Source organism: Helianthus annuus, chromosome 1 (genome assembly GCF_002127325.2).
Source record: "Helianthus annuus cultivar XRQ/B chromosome 1, HanXRQr2.0-SUNRISE, whole genome shotgun sequence".
In the NCBI taxonomy this organism is placed as follows: domain Eukaryota; kingdom Viridiplantae; phylum Streptophyta; class Magnoliopsida; order Asterales; family Asteraceae; genus Helianthus; species Helianthus annuus.
This window is the reverse complement of record NC_035433.2, coordinates 36,979,827-36,995,267: the sequence shown is the minus strand read 5'-3', so window position 1 is coordinate 36,995,267 and position 15,441 is coordinate 36,979,827. Positions and strand designations below refer to the sequence as shown.

Below are 15,441 nucleotides of genomic sequence, written 5' to 3'. Positions count from 1 at the left end.
AAAAAAAAATTTGGTCTACCTCGCCCCGGATCAAAAAGTTCTCGCGGTGCTTACAACTCGAGGTGGTTCTTATTTTAGCGCAATTCTATATATATATATATATATATATATATATATAAGAGAGAGAGAGAGAGAGAGAATTAAGTTTATATACTCTAATACCCCGAACTGGTGGTTAAACTTTTTTCTCTTAAAGCATGCTTCAAGCCATTTCAACCATAGTTCGATTTTTACGTTTGACCTCTCACTTTTATTTAGGAGTGTAAGGTGTTGTGAGCTCATGGTTAATACAATGTTCATAGCAGAAGTCATTAAGTGCCTTGGAACATAATTCATCACCTCACAGTGTTGGTTTTAGTATCTGGATAAAGGAGCAATGATATGCAGAAAGTAAATTATTGTTATTGAACAAACTAAAGCCTTATGTAGGCAACGATTACACTTGAATCACAAAACAAGAAAATAAACTAATTAACCTCTATTCAGTTAACTACTTCCTAAAAGACATTCAACTCTACCCAATCTAACTTACTCAATTGGCTACTTCAATTCTAACGGCTATATTGAATTAGACTTCAAGACTTATAACATTTGGCAAATGTATTGAATGAAAATCTTTAACGTGGAATTAATTACATTTATATCATGTAGAACATCCGGACGTGGTGTCAGTGATCCAGAATAAAGGCATAAATTTACACACCACCCATTCCTGGGATTTCTTACGGCTTGAAAAGAATGGCTCCGTTGGTTCGTCTTCTTTGTGGACGAAAGCAAACTATGGTGAAAACATCATCATTGCCAATCTTGACTCTGGTAACTTGTTTTGTGTTCTACTAATCAATTTTGAGTGTTAGATGTTGATTTTCTAAAGATAACAATCTATCAGGTGTGTCTATCCCGAATCAAAAAGCTTCCGTGGCAAGGGTTATGGGCCCATTCCAACTAAGTGGAAAGGCGATTGTGGCAATGACACCTTTTGCAACAAGTAAGCATATTACATCTTTGTTCTTTTCTGTTTAAATAACATTTAATTATACATTATTTATATATTATGATGTTTGCAGTAAACTTATTGGTGCCAAGTACTATAACAATGGTTATCAAGCCAAATATGGAAAGATGGATCCTTCTATGAACAGTGCGCGTGACCATAATGGGCACGGTAGCCATACATTATCAATTGCCGGTGGTAACTTTGTTCCATATGTGAGTTACAATACAGTGTGGATGGGAACTGCCAAAGGCGGTTCACCACAAGCCCGAGTGGCAGCTTACAAGGTCTGCTGGCCTCCTTCCTTTCTAGGAGTTGAATGCGATTCAGCAGATGTAGTTAAAGGGTTTGAAACCGCCGTCAATGATGGTGTTGATGTAATATCAGCATCTCTTGGTTCACATCCTACTGAGTACATGAATGATGCTCTAGCCATTGCCTCATTCCATGCTGTCAAGAAAGGAGTCACTGTTGTGTTTTCTGGAGGGAATAAAGGACCCTCATCTGGAACGGTCACCAATGTGGCTCCTTGGGTTATAACTGTAGGGGCTAGCACTATTGACCGCGAGTTTCAATCTTTTCTTTTCCTTGCAAATGGACTTAACTTGAAGGTTCAAATATCCACACTTTTTTACTTTACCAATTAGCTTGTTTTCCTTTTGAACTATAGGAACTACTTTTTCTGTCTTATAATAACAGGGATTAAGCATGCCGAAACCCTTGCCACATCCTGGATTTTATACCCTAATTAACGCTGCAAATGCTAAAGCCGAAACTGCCACAGAGATGGATGCGTAAGGACTTTTAATATGCGGGTGTTAATCTTGATGGAATGTCATTTAATCACATGTTTTTCATTGTTAATGGGACATGGGTCAGTTGCGTTTAGTTGAGTCATGTGAAATTGTGGGCTTAGGGTTGAGCATGCATGAAAGTGTCATTTTCTGCAGTAAAACTTTTGTCTACTTTTCTGTTTTCAATTACTAAGCAAACTGTGATTCAATGGTTGGACCAACAGTGTATATATATAATATGTGTGTGTGCGCGCGTGCAGAATGCATTGCCTTCAAGGTACACTTGACCCGGAGAAGGTTCAAGGGAAGATCTTGGTATGCCTAAGGGGAGTCAATGATAATGTTGCAAAGGGCACAGAAGCTGTACTTGCTGGTGCTGCTGGCATGGTTCTTTGCAATGATAAAGCCCATGGTTTTGATATAACAGCCGATTTTCATGTGCTTCCAGCAATACACATAACTTTTCCTGATGGGCATCGTCTCTATGATTACCTCAACTCTACCAAGTAACCGCCATCAACCCAGCCTGGCCCGACTCACCCATTTTTTCATCTCTAATCATTTAAATTTTATGTTGTTCTAGTTTAGCAAAGGGGTACATATTCCATCCTGTACCAGCTATACACACAGTGTCTGCTCCAGTTGTGGCTAACTTCTCTTCTAGAGGTCCGAATTCAATCACACCAGAGATTCTTAAGGTGTTTTGATCTACCAATTGGTATCTGACTATTTTCGCTTGCATGTTATTAACTAAATATTGATTATCTTAATTTTATAAAAATGTGCAGCCTGATATTGTAGCCCCTGGAGTGAATATCATTGCAGCATACTCCGAAGATCCAGAACCTGTATTACCGTACAATATACTATCAGGAACTTCAGTGGCTTGTCCACATGTTGCTGGAGTTGTTGGTCTTCTCAAAAGTGTCCACCCTGACTGGAGCCCTTCTGCCATCAAATCTGCCATCATGACCACTGGTGAACTTAACAATGATCTTATGAGTTGGTTATTAATTAACAGTCTCTAATATGGTAGTTTTAATAACTTATAAATTTCTTTTGGTGTATTTGTACAGCAAGTACAAAAGAAAACCAGTATGGGTACCCAATGTCTGATGAAATTGGTGGTTGGGCCGAACCGTTTACCCGTGGTGCTGGAGAGATTAATCCAAACCGCGCAATGAATCCTGGACTAGTTTATAATCTAACCGTAAATGATTATCTCGACTTTCTATGCACTAGAGGATACGACAAAAGCATAATTCAGAAATTTTCTGATCAACCTTATGAATGTCCTGAAAAGAACAACATCCTAGACTTCAACTACCCTTCGATAACTGTCCATCAACTTAATGGTACCGTCACCGTTACAAGAAGATTGACGAATGTGGGCCCACCCGGCTCCTATACAGTTGATGTTTGGAGTCCTATGGGGATAATAGTGGATGTGGAACCAAAAACTCTTGCATTTGGAAAGAAGGGTGAAGAACATAAGTTTGAGTTGACAATGAAAGCTCAAGACGGATTTCGAATTACAGATTATGTTTATGGGAAACTAACATGGTCTAATAGCAATCATTATGTGAAGAGCCCCATTGTGGTTTCTGTGTTACTTTGAGTTGTTTGTTAGGAATCTGATTCAGATTTATATTTTCATTTACCTACAAAGGGTTATTTATCATAGTAGTATATTTCTTTTTCTTTAAAGATAACCCGTCCCAGCTAGGGATGTTCTGGGTTCGGTGAAAAACCGTGAAAACGTCTAAACCGGTCATCAGTTTGGTTTCACAGACGGTTTTTTTCTGAACTTCTGTCAGCTGGTTTCAAAATATTCAGACCGTAGTGAGCAATTTGGTTTGTGGTTTATGCTTAAAACCGACCGTATAAACCGGACCACCGTAATGTTATTATTATATTTCTTATCAGATATATGTAGTTCTTATATTAGGCTTACTAAAATTGGGTTTAATTATTTTTTTGAATACATTCTTGATTATCTTCATTCTCTGTTTGTAATCAAATTCAGATTACATATCTTCTTATTGAAATCTAATTTTATTAATTAACCAACTATGATACCCAATTTGGTTTTTTAAATTGTATGCCGAGGTTCATCATTATTCTCTGAAATCATAGTGAATGTTTATTTGGGCAAATTAGTTATTATATGGTATTGAAAGATCATACGTTATTGAGTTATAGCTAAAATAATTTAATAGACTGATTTTTGCATCTTGCATAATAATTCCACAAATCATACAACTACAAGAAAAGAATACTATTAGCGGCGACACCACTAGCGGCGACAGGCCAGTTGTCGCCGCTATTGGTGTATCCGCGTCAAAACCAAACCCCAGCCATTAATCATTATCCTGATTTAACGGTTGGGGATTAAAAAGGCAATACCGGCGACATTTTAGGATCAATAGCGGCAACATGTTTTCTCCACTAAAGGTAGGTGTCCCACTTTAATCCCCAGCCACACATATCTTATCCTGGTTAACCCTGGTTAACCAAATAGCGGCGATAAACAATCAGTAGCGACGACAGACCGTCGCCGGTAATACTCGTTCCGTAAAAAGCCTATACAGCGCCATTTCTTCCCTCCTCCTTCACTTTTCCCCCAAACCTCTTCATCTTACCGCCGGAGAACCACATATTTTCACCAAATCGGTTAGTTTAACTTATTTTTTTGTTAAATCTCTTCTCTATTTTGTTATTTACATGTTATAGACTTTAATTTTTGCTCGTTTTTGGGTATATTTATGTTTATGGAAGAAAATTTGGATCACCACCATCACCTCTCCGGTCACCACCATCACTTCTCCGGTCACCACCTCGTCTCCGTGGTCGACATCTACTTGAAAGCTTGAAATTACGGTTAGTTTTATATGAATTTTTTCAAAATTTAGAAATTGTATAATTTTTTGTTTAGTTATGTAAATGTATATGTAAGGATGTATATTTGTATGTAAATGTTAGTGAAAATGTATAATGTAGGTGTAATTGGTGAAAATGAGTATATGTAGGTGTAGGTGTATGTATTTGTGTATGTAGGTGTATGTATTTGTGTATGTAGGTGTATGTAAGCATGTATGCGGGTATGTAAGTCTATGATTGAATGTATGTATGTAGGTGTATGTAAATGATGAATAATTGTGCATGTAAATGTTTGCAATTGGTGAAAAATGTGTATGTTAGTATGTATGTTTGTATAAAATATGCAAATATGTATGTATAAATTTTGTGGTTTTAATCAAAATATGTGTTTGTAAGTATGTATGGGAATTTGAGTTACACTTGTTGTACTTTCCCTTAATTTCTATTAGATACACATGTTGTAACATTTGTAACTTTATAGGGATTATGTTTTCGGTATTGCTTATATTCGCATATCTGATGGCGGATGTGGCCCCATGGGGACATGGGGGTGACGGCGCTGGTGATCCATCGCCTCCTGGTGGTCATTTTCGTGGCACGCACGAGACTGACGGTAAGTCTTTTACTAAATTATATTGTAGTCCTTATATTTTATATATTATAAATGTTGTTACTAATTATTTTGTTTTAATTGCAGTGGTTCCCCCGAAGAGGGTTAGCGGGAAAGCCAAAAATGAGTTTTTAGATTCTGTTTTTTCGGCCGTAAAACTGGCTGGGTGTTGTATATACAGCTGCTGTATTAAAAAAAGGACTTTTAGAGGCGACACGTGATCAAGAAAAAAGAAACAACAAATCGCGTCTTCAAGAAAAAAGAAACAATAATAATTACGTACTTGAGAACGACTTAAGATGGGCCAAGGCTCTGAATCTTTCATTGTCATGCATGTATGCCAAACCAGATAAAACACCTTGAAGAAGTTTAATAATAAAAAATCTTTTTCTTTTCATATTCGATTCTTCTTCAAAGGGATTCCAGGATTTTTGCTCTCCAGGGGCACGGTTTTTTGAAAGTTTCTCACTTGAAGCTTTGGCATAGTCTGCTGAGCTGTATTTCCCATCGTTGAGAGATGCAAGCCACTGTTTATTATTTAGATTACAAATATAGTAGTCATAATCTTCATAAAATGAAAACATTACGAGGAACTTAGAAAAGAGAAATTTATAACAGATTCAATGTATATTGGATTATTGAATGTTGACAACCTGCTCTCCTGTTTTAATCTCGAAACCTCCTAATAGAATTTGAATGTAAGCAATCAAGGGGAAGGTTCAACACATAACGACAAATAATACAAGAGCCAATCTTAATCATTCATAATTAAAATATTTGAAAATGATATAATTAAAAAATCAAATGAATTTCTTTTAAAGCAATCAAATTCCCCACTTTCCCTCGTCTATACGTGTGTAAATTAATACGCATAAGCATATGCATATATGTATCTATAAATTCAAGCATATTCACACAACCATGATTTATTCTAACACTAATGTTATAAGCATAGAAGGATAGTGTTTTTGTCAGTTATACTCTCAAATGAAACAAAATATTCAGCTAAATTAACACAAAAATGATTACAGTGTTTTGCCATATTAGTTAGTAGCCAATAATTCCCGTTACTAAAGAAAACTTCAAAGAAGAGCTGCAGCGAAGAACCTGTGTTTCAATACAGCTTCAGCAATTAGCCTGTTCCTGAAGTCAGGATTCAACATCATCTGCATTTAATCAAAACAAAAGTAAAAATAATAGCAACAGAATAATCCTAATCCTGATGTGACAAATAAACACACCCAAATCCATAAAATGAAATAGAACATGCAATAATTCCCAGCCAGCACCATCACCCGAATCCAAAAACTTAACAGCGTCTAGAAACCGATCATCAGCTAAGCAATACCTAATCAAAACATAGGCAGAATGTGTATTAATTTATGACTACAATATATTATTTAAAAAAAATTAATAGAGATCTTTCCATGCTAAAACCCTAATTTGGCAAACACGAATTTCACCATTCGATGTATGACAATTTAAATACCAAACCCAAGTATACTAACCTTGATCTGTGCAAAACAGAGAATAGTATTAGGAAAACCCTAATAAACAAACACAACAATTTAACATGAAACCAAATAGAGATAATTAAAACAAAGCAAAGAAGATGTAATATAAGATCAAAGAAGATATACAGTATTCAAACTTACCCAAAAACAAAATCTTGAAAACCGAGTACTATTCTAGAATCAGCTGCACAAGAACCACCATAGTTTTCATCAGCTGCACAAGAAAACCGAGTACTTTCTCCCAAATCCTCTTTTTCTCTCTCTGGTTCTCATTCTCTGCGATGCGTAGGTGAAAAAGATAAGAAAGCAGGGTAGGGAATGGACACGTATAAAATGAAACACACAATCGAAGAAGGGCCAAACCAAAATCCATATCACTGAAGGTTGAATGGAGCAGATGATTGAAGAATGAAGGCATGAATGAGAAGGTTTTGAATTCTAGGGTTGAATTATTGATTAGTTCACGTAACAAAAACATCAAAATCGGAAGGGATAAACATACCTATGTTCTTGATTGATGAATATGAGAGTGAAGAACACGGACTTGCACTCGTTGATCTAGGGTTTTGAGAGAGAACCTGAAAGCAGAGACGCCTAGTAGTATTGGAGAAGAGAAGAGGAGTACAGGAGGAGAAGTGAAGTGAAGGAGAAGATTTTAGGTTTTTTTAGGGGAGTGGTAATGTTGGATGAGAAAAGGCAAGAAGTGATGCCCTAATCTACTAACACGGGTCCAAATTACTTTCATTTATTATATATAATAATAGATACAAGAATATTTGTCGGAAATGTGTCACAAGTTGTGACGAAATCCCGACGGATGGTTTATTTTAATTAATAAATAAATATTTTGTCAGAATTGTGTTGGAAATGTTATTATTTTCCCTTATTATTTTGCATATATTAGTATTTATTCGGTAAACAATAATAATTAACCTTTGAGTGAATTTCAAAGATTGTCCCTTATCTTTATACCAATTTTCAGGCGCTGTGCTTTATGTTCAAAATTGACGAGTTTTGTCCTTTATGTTTTCAAATCATACACGTTTTGTCCTTTAGGCCTAACCCAGTTAGTTTTTTTTAGTTAAATTTGGTCATATGCTTTGCACATGAGGGCATTTTTGTCAATTCAAAGGTTGTAGGAGCTTTGAGCTGTAAATCTGTCATTGAACTTACCTTTGAATTGACAAAAATGCTCTCATGTGCAAAGCATATGACCAAATTTAACTGAAAAAACTAATTGGGTTAGGCCTAAAGGATAAAACGTGTATGATATGAAAACATAAAGGACAAAACTCGTCAATTTTAAACATAAAGGACAACGCCTGAAAATAGGTATATAAATAAAGGAAAATTCTTGAAATTCACTCTTAACCTTTTGTAGATTATTTGTGACGCAACTGTCAATTAATTAGGGTTTTCTTATTTTTTGTCGGAAACTTGTCACAAGTTGTGACGGAATTCCGACGGATGGTTTAATTTAATTAAAAAATAAATATTTTGTCATAAATGTGTAGGAAACGATATAATTTCCCTTATTTTTTTGGCTTATATAAATATTTATTCGGTAAAGAATAATAATTAACCCACTACTAGAAAACTGCTACTATTCCCACGTCAATTTACGTGGGAAATCCGTGGGTAACTGTGTTTACCCACGGATTTCCCACGAAAATGAGAATGAGCTGTGGGAATTTTGCTCGTGGGTAATTTTTTTCTGACGCATTTCCTACGGATTTTCCTACTCCTTTCCTACATAAATGTTTCGTTAGAATTCTCCTACTTATTTCTCACGGAATTAATTTTCCTAACTTTCCGACGCATTTCCCACGGAATATTTATTTTTTAATATTTTGTGTTTAAATCAATTATATTTATTTTTATTATATCTATTTTATATATTTTAATTTTCTTACACAATTCCTATGGAATTTTTTTTCTTCCTACACAATTCCAACAAAATGTATTCGTTTTTCCTATATAGTTCCTACGGAAATATTTTTTTCCTACACAGTTCCAACGAAATGTGTTATTGATTCCTACACAATTTCTACAAAATTAGTTTTTTTTCCTACACAATTCCAACAAGAATGTATTATTTTTTCCCACACATTTCCTACCAATTTATCTTTGTTTCCTACACATTCCAACGGAATGTGACGAAACCTGTTTATTCTTTTTCCTACATGTTTCCTACGGATACGTTTAAAAAATTAAAAAAAAAATACTTGCTTTTTCCTGCTGAAAAATGCATAATCATAAATATAATTCGGAACTTAAATTTAACAAAAACAAATAACATAAATTCGAAGCACGTTTAAATTACAAAATCGCCATTATTCACTAATGAATGCTAATCGTTGCTCCTCCAAAATCCAGCACTCGCGAATCCTTTACAGCTTCGGTGCAATTCTTTAATATAACATATAGAGTTTTAACAACTTAAAGTATCCAAGATAACATATCAATATCAAATTGTTTTCTATCTTTAAAAGCGCATTACCTGTAAGGATTGAAGAAGCAACAGCAATAAGGGTGGCTGCATGACTGCCAGCGGGCAATGGAGAAAAAGACAAGATTGTACTGGCTTTTGGAGCTGGGTCTTCGGCTCGTGATCTGAACTATTGTCGTGAGAGAGCGTTTCCTCGACTTGATCCAGGACTGTAGCTACCTGTTAAAAATAACTATGTAAAAACCATTCTAATCTGTACTTATCTCAAACATGCTATTACCCAATTTGCTCTATTTTGGTTTATATTTGCATAGGTTCTTAAATATTTATGCTTTAAAAGTTTATATCAAGAAACAAGGATAATTGGGGGGGGGGGGGGAATCCTGACCCTAATGCATCAATATGGGTCTTTTATAAACTGTTATGGGTGGTTTTGGGTAACCCTTTTATAGTCAAAGGGTTAGACCTTTATTATGTAACATTCGATATTGAAGGGTTACATCACATTGTATTGGGTGTTATTATATGGTTGCCAAGAATATGAGTCATAATGCTCTAACAGACCGTATTAAGGCCTATATGGATTCCTACGATTTTTCTGCAGTACTATTACATTCATTATTTTCCTACGGATATATGACGAATTTTTAAAAGAAAACGTATTTTGTAGGAACTGCGTCAGTATTTTCCTACACATTTTCTACAAATATATATATAAATTTGTTTTAAAAATAACATATATGTGTATTACAAAAAAAAAATTATCTATTCCGTGAGTAATCTGTCGGAATTTCCAACACACTTCCTACGGAATTACTTTAGAAAAAACATATATTTTTATTAAATAATAAAACTTTATATTTTAAAATCGTTAATTTTATTTATTATAAATATTTTTTTATGATAAATTGGATTGCTACGCATTTCCTACTAATGATTAAAATGAAAACGAATTTCGTAGGAATTGCGTCAGTATTTTCCTACACATTTCCTACGGATATATATAAATGTGTTTTAAAAATAACATATATGTGTATTACAAAAAAAAATTATCTATCCCGTGAGTAATCTGTCGAAATTTACAACACACATCCTACGGAATCAATTTAGAAATAACATATATTTTTATTAAATAATAAAATTTATATTTTAATATCATTAATTTTGTTTATTATGAATATTTTTTTTATGATAAATTGGATTCCTACGCATTTCCTACTAATCGTTAAAATAAAAACAAATTCCGTCGGAATTCCGTCGAAAATTTCCAACACATTTCTTACACATACCGATTACTACGAATTTCCGACTAATAGTTAAAATGAAAACGAATTCCGTCGGAAATCCGTGGGAAATTTCTGACACTTTTTCTACGCATAACAATTTGTGGCATTTCTGTCACTTTTTTTGTCACAAAATTAAGACCCTTTCTTGTTCGTCGGAATTTCGTGGGAAAAGTGTCGGTATTTTCGTTCGTAGGAAATGTGTAGGAATTTTTGGTAGGAATAGTAGCAGTTTTCTAGTAGTGACCTTTTGTAGATTACTTCCGATAAATTTGTGACGCAACTGTCAATTAATTAGGGTTTTCTTATTTTCATCATAAATGTGTAGGAAACGATATTATTTTCCATTATTTTTTGGCTTATATAAATATTTATTCGGTAAAGAATAATAATTAACCTTTTGTAGGTTATTTTCGACAGATTTGTGACGCAACTGTAAATTAATTAGGGTTTTCTTATTTTTTTCGTCGTGGATGCATTGGAAATTTGTAACAAAATCTTGAATTTTTTTTATAGGAATTTCATCATAAAAGTGTTTAATCTATGACGAAAAAAATTGTGTAGGAAATTTCCGTAAGAAATTGTCCCCTTTTCTAGTAGTGATGTTTTGTTTGAGTTCATAATCTTTTGAGTATGTGCTGGTCCTGACCCTTGCTGGTCCTGACCTGTCAACATGCGGAATTTATCTGTCTAAGAGTTTTTTCGTTAATAGTATTAAGAATAATAAAAACATGTAAAGAGAATAAACACATATTAGCTGTCAAGAGTTTTTCCGTTACTAGTTTATTTCAACGATTTTTTTTTTTTACTTTTTACTTTTAAAGATTTAGTTTTATTATAAAAGAATAATATTATATTAGGTCAGAAAGAATAAAAGTTAGGTGAATTTCTCACTTCATACTATTAGCGAAAAAATGACCACTACAGAATATATTAATTTTTTTTACTTAATATCTTTAGTGAGATTTTATAATAAATACTAGGTTAGAACCTCGTGTATTACACGGGTTGCATAATTTTATATAATAGATAATAAAAAGATATATCTTTAAAAAAAACTCATATATTGCACGTGCTGAAAAAATATAATGTCATATGTTAATATAAATAGTCATCAAGATTTATCATTTAAAAAATGAACATTGATTTACTATTTAATTATTATAACATTTTACTCTGTTGCATAAATTTAATTTTATATAATAAATAATAAAAAAAGTATATTTTTAAAAAAACTCGTATATTGCACGTGCTGTATAAAATATAATGTTATATGTTAACACATACAGTCGTCAAGATTTATCTCTTAAAATGAACTTTGATGTACAATTTACTTATTATAACATTATACTTCGCTTTTTTATTTATTATTAAGTTAAAACACATGTATTACATATTTACATGGGGTTGAATCTCGTTTTTATGATATATTCAAATTATGAGATACAATTATTTTAGTTAGTTTTTATGCACCTTCATGCTTATTTATTTATTTCATTCATAAAACACCCGTCTTAAATTTGTATTCAAGAGAGTTTACGGTACAAAAAAGGTGGAGATCAATCCCCACGTTTTATATATTTCATCATTTTTATGAATTATATCGTAAAACTGAGAAATAAATTCTCTTTGAATGAAGTATAGAATTGTTATATTTAAAAATGGCGTTCTTTATACATGTTGATGCAATGTACGACAAATGATGGGTTCAAAGTTTACAATTATAGTATAGTGATGTTCTTTGTATCTAAAAATGATGGGTTTAAAGTTTACAATTTAGAAGCATATGCCTACCATTATAGTGATGCGTTTAAAAACACTTACAATTTGATAGAAGCATATGACCTAGAATAATAATTTAATTCTGGTGAAAACAAACAAATACAATTAATTATCTATATATATAATAATTGAATAAGGTGTGGGACACGTGTCGCGTTGTGGTGCAACCATTTTTGGTTTTTGGCGGGAAAATGAGGGAAATGTCTTATTTTTACACGGGATCCGCGTATGGTATCCATACCCGCATGGATTAACCCGGGGATATAAGGAACTAAAAAAACCCTAATCATTCTTATCTCTCATTCAATCACGTCGTAGTCGTCTAAACCAAGAACACTTTCATCCATCATTAATCCTTCTCCTCAATACATTGATCTTCAAACTGTTAATCGAATCAGTGTTGGTACTTTTATATCCGATCTTCTGTTTTACGGGTAAGTTCATATGTTCTCTCATTCATATTTGTGTTTCAACTCAGTTTTGATGTCTTAGAACCCTAACTTCAATATGCCGTTCCCTTCAAGCCTATACAGTATGTTCCATCATTCTCCGTTTACACCAATCGAATTGGTTCAGGTACGGATGTTCAATCTTTTCACATTCCACATGTAACGTATGGTACCCTATCTCCCATCCCAGTGTTTCATTTTTGATGTTCGTCATTACTTCTTTATTACTCAATAGATACCAACAATTCTTTTACAGAATTAGGGTTTAAATTGTGTGCTTTTGAATTGTTACTCGATATACATACTTAATTGTTGCTAACTGTAGTTGATCCGATCGTATTAGACTCTGAAATATGAAATAACAAATGGATGATATGTTGTTCAGATTTATTTGGTGCTTTTATTCCTTTCACTATTTTTATGCTTGGTTGTTTTTGTAGATTAAGAAGAAAATTGATTTGGGACCAAATGTTGATCAGAGGGTTCAAGGTTTCAAGATTATTCTAACACTTAGGGAGATGAAGATCTAGGCGGAAATTAATGGTATTTCATTGTCTTTTTTCCTACATTTTATAGAATACCGTTAATGAATTACATTTATTTATACCGTTAATGAATTACTTTTTAATTGTGAAGCCCAAAAGGAAAATTTAGTACTAAAGGTACATGCTTAATTTTTTTTGAATGGCTAATTTGAAGGTTGGTTAAGGAGATTATGTTTATTTGGGTCGATGCCAAAACACTTTTGTTTACATATAGTGTTTTGAAATATTTACAAAATTATTTTTATTTTTACACCGTTTTTTTTCTTGAAGAACATGATTTAGGAGTTTGGGTTGCTATATTAAAAGATATGCAACTTCTGGTTGTACTCTTAGCTTATATGGTTGTGCATAGAGCAACGTCTCAGGTAAGTAAAGCTTATGTCTCTGACTCCTATAAATTTAGGTGATGTTTGTTTTTGCAGACATAAATTGTCTGCAAGCTAATTTCACCTGTTTTTATGTCTGCAACTGAAGATGTGGTCTGAAGATCTGTAAGCTGAAAATATAAGACTGTTTGCTTTATAAGTTGATACCGGTCTGAAGCGCATCAAACAATGACGAAACATTCACATTCCGCTTCGATCCATCAGAGGAGTAGAGGGAGGTCGGAGGAGCTGGTCACCGGAGGAGGAGGGAGGTCGCCGGAGAAGGAGGTAGGTCGCCGGAGGAGGAACCAATGCAACCACTACTGAGGCTGAAGCTACTACTGCGGAATTTCGGGACGAAATTCCAAATCAACGGGGGGATGATGTGACACCCCAGGAAAACCAATGAACATTACAGCTTACCTAGCTTTCTCAGTGAGTGCGTACCAAATTTCGGGACGAAATTTCTTTTAAGTTTGGGATAATGTGACAACTCGAATTTCCAAGATTTCTATTTCGCATTTATTGCACGTTCATTTATTGTTTAGTTGTTTACTTGCACAAATAGTTGGCTATGGAACTGTAACGTTTTAATACAATGAAGTGTATTGTGTGATTATGCATGGTTATGTGTTAATTTAGAAGGACTTGTCAATTATGTGAACTTGGTGGTGAAACTGTGAAATTGATGTGAGATGGTGTGCTTGTGTAAAATATAATAATTAAGGGTGTGTAGAGTTATTAGTGAAACTTATATGATACTTAACCCTAATCCTTCACTAAACCTCACACAAGAAACCAAAGCACGTACTTCACATTCTCTGGCAATCATCACCATCATCATTGGCAAAGACATTCATCACTTTTGTTTCCACATTCTCTCTAGAATCATTCAAGGTAATTGTTTATTGATTATTGTGATACTTGTAAACCCTAATTGATTGTTTGATTGTATCAATTCTTGATTCTTGTAATACTTGAAAAACCCTAGCTTTCATATGATGGTTCTGTGCTTTGGTTGATTCTTGATTATTGTGTTATGATGATGATTAGTCGTGAAATCAATTGCTCGTATGATGATGATATTTGTTGAATTGATTTGTGCAATGTAATGTACGAATTAGGGTTTCTGGATCGTGGAAAAATAAGAACGTAACTGTTGAATGTATGGGTGTAAATGTTACAATTGTAATTGTGAAAGTCTGAGTTTTGTGTTATGCATTGAAGATCCGAGTTTTAGTAGATGTGCCATGGTCCGAGCTTTAGGTCACGTTACTTGGTCCGACCTTTGTTACACATTACATTTGGTCCGAATTTTATAACTCACATTAAGTTGTCCGAACTTCTATTACATGTAAAGCTGTCCGAGTTTCATGTGAGCCAACCTAAGGTCCGACCTTTAAGGATTGTTCTTGTCCGAGTTTCTTACATAATAGGGTCCGACTTTTTCTTAAAATGATAGATGATGTCCGAGTTTCTAAATGGTGATGAGTCCGTACTTCTTTTTGTTATGATGTCCGAGCTTTGGCCCCAAATCCTTGTCCGACCTTTGAATCAATTGAAAGGGGGGTCCGACTTTTTGCAAAGGGGACCTTTGGTCCGAGTTTTGTTTGTAGGAGGGGTGGTCCGACCCTTGTGACCCCTACATGCTTGGTCCGACTTTTTGACCCTCACCCACACATGTCCGAGTTTTAACCCCCATACCCCCTGTCCGACTTTTACCCCCCCTCACCTATGTTGTCCGAACTTTGATGAATGATAAGAATAGAATCCGAC

General features: G+C 34.1%; 1 protein-coding gene and 1 long non-coding RNA gene across 5 annotated transcripts; one reads left to right on the top strand and one right to left on the bottom strand.

Moving 5' to 3' along the window:
• Nucleotides 1-738: 738 nt before the first annotated feature.
• LOC110875360 (subtilisin-like protease SBT5.4) lies at nucleotides 739-3,452 on the top strand. The gene is made up of 8 exons (XM_022123581.2): nucleotides 739-746; nucleotides 890-988; nucleotides 1,068-1,605; nucleotides 1,694-1,788; nucleotides 2,049-2,294; nucleotides 2,372-2,486; nucleotides 2,577-2,766; nucleotides 2,865-3,452. The coding sequence occupies exons 1-8, from the start codon at nucleotides 739-741 to the stop codon at nucleotides 3,404-3,406; spliced, it is 1,833 nt and encodes a 610-aa protein (XP_021979273.2). The 3' UTR covers nucleotides 3,407-3,452.
• Nucleotides 3,453-4,432: 980 nt separating this feature from the next.
• On the bottom strand, nucleotides 4,433-7,491 carry LOC118492475. 4 transcript variants are annotated; one of them, XR_004893914.1, is made up of 8 exons: nucleotides 7,295-7,491; nucleotides 7,156-7,230; nucleotides 6,934-7,068; nucleotides 6,787-6,825; nucleotides 6,520-6,626; nucleotides 6,386-6,444; nucleotides 5,562-5,805; nucleotides 4,433-5,462 (listed from the first exon to the last, which is right to left on the bottom strand). It is a non-coding gene; the product is annotated as an uncharacterized LOC118492475 (long non-coding RNA). The 4 variants fall into 4 exon arrangements; XR_004893923.1 differs by having other exon boundaries at nucleotides 4,433-5,459; XR_004893927.1 differs by lacking the exon at nucleotides 6,787-6,825.
• Between the last annotated feature and the right edge of the window lie 7,950 nt (nucleotides 7,492-15,441).

Excerpts from the sequence above, each read along its gene's own strand:
- LOC110875360 (XM_022123581.2), top strand. Across the intron at positions 989-1,067 it reads AATGACACCTTTTGCAACAA|TAAACTTATTGGTGCCAAGT; the intron begins GTAAGCATATTA and ends TGATGTTTGCAG. Across the intron at positions 2,767-2,864 it reads ATCTGCCATCATGACCACTG|CAAGTACAAAAGAAAACCAG; the intron begins GTGAACTTAACA and ends GTATTTGTACAG.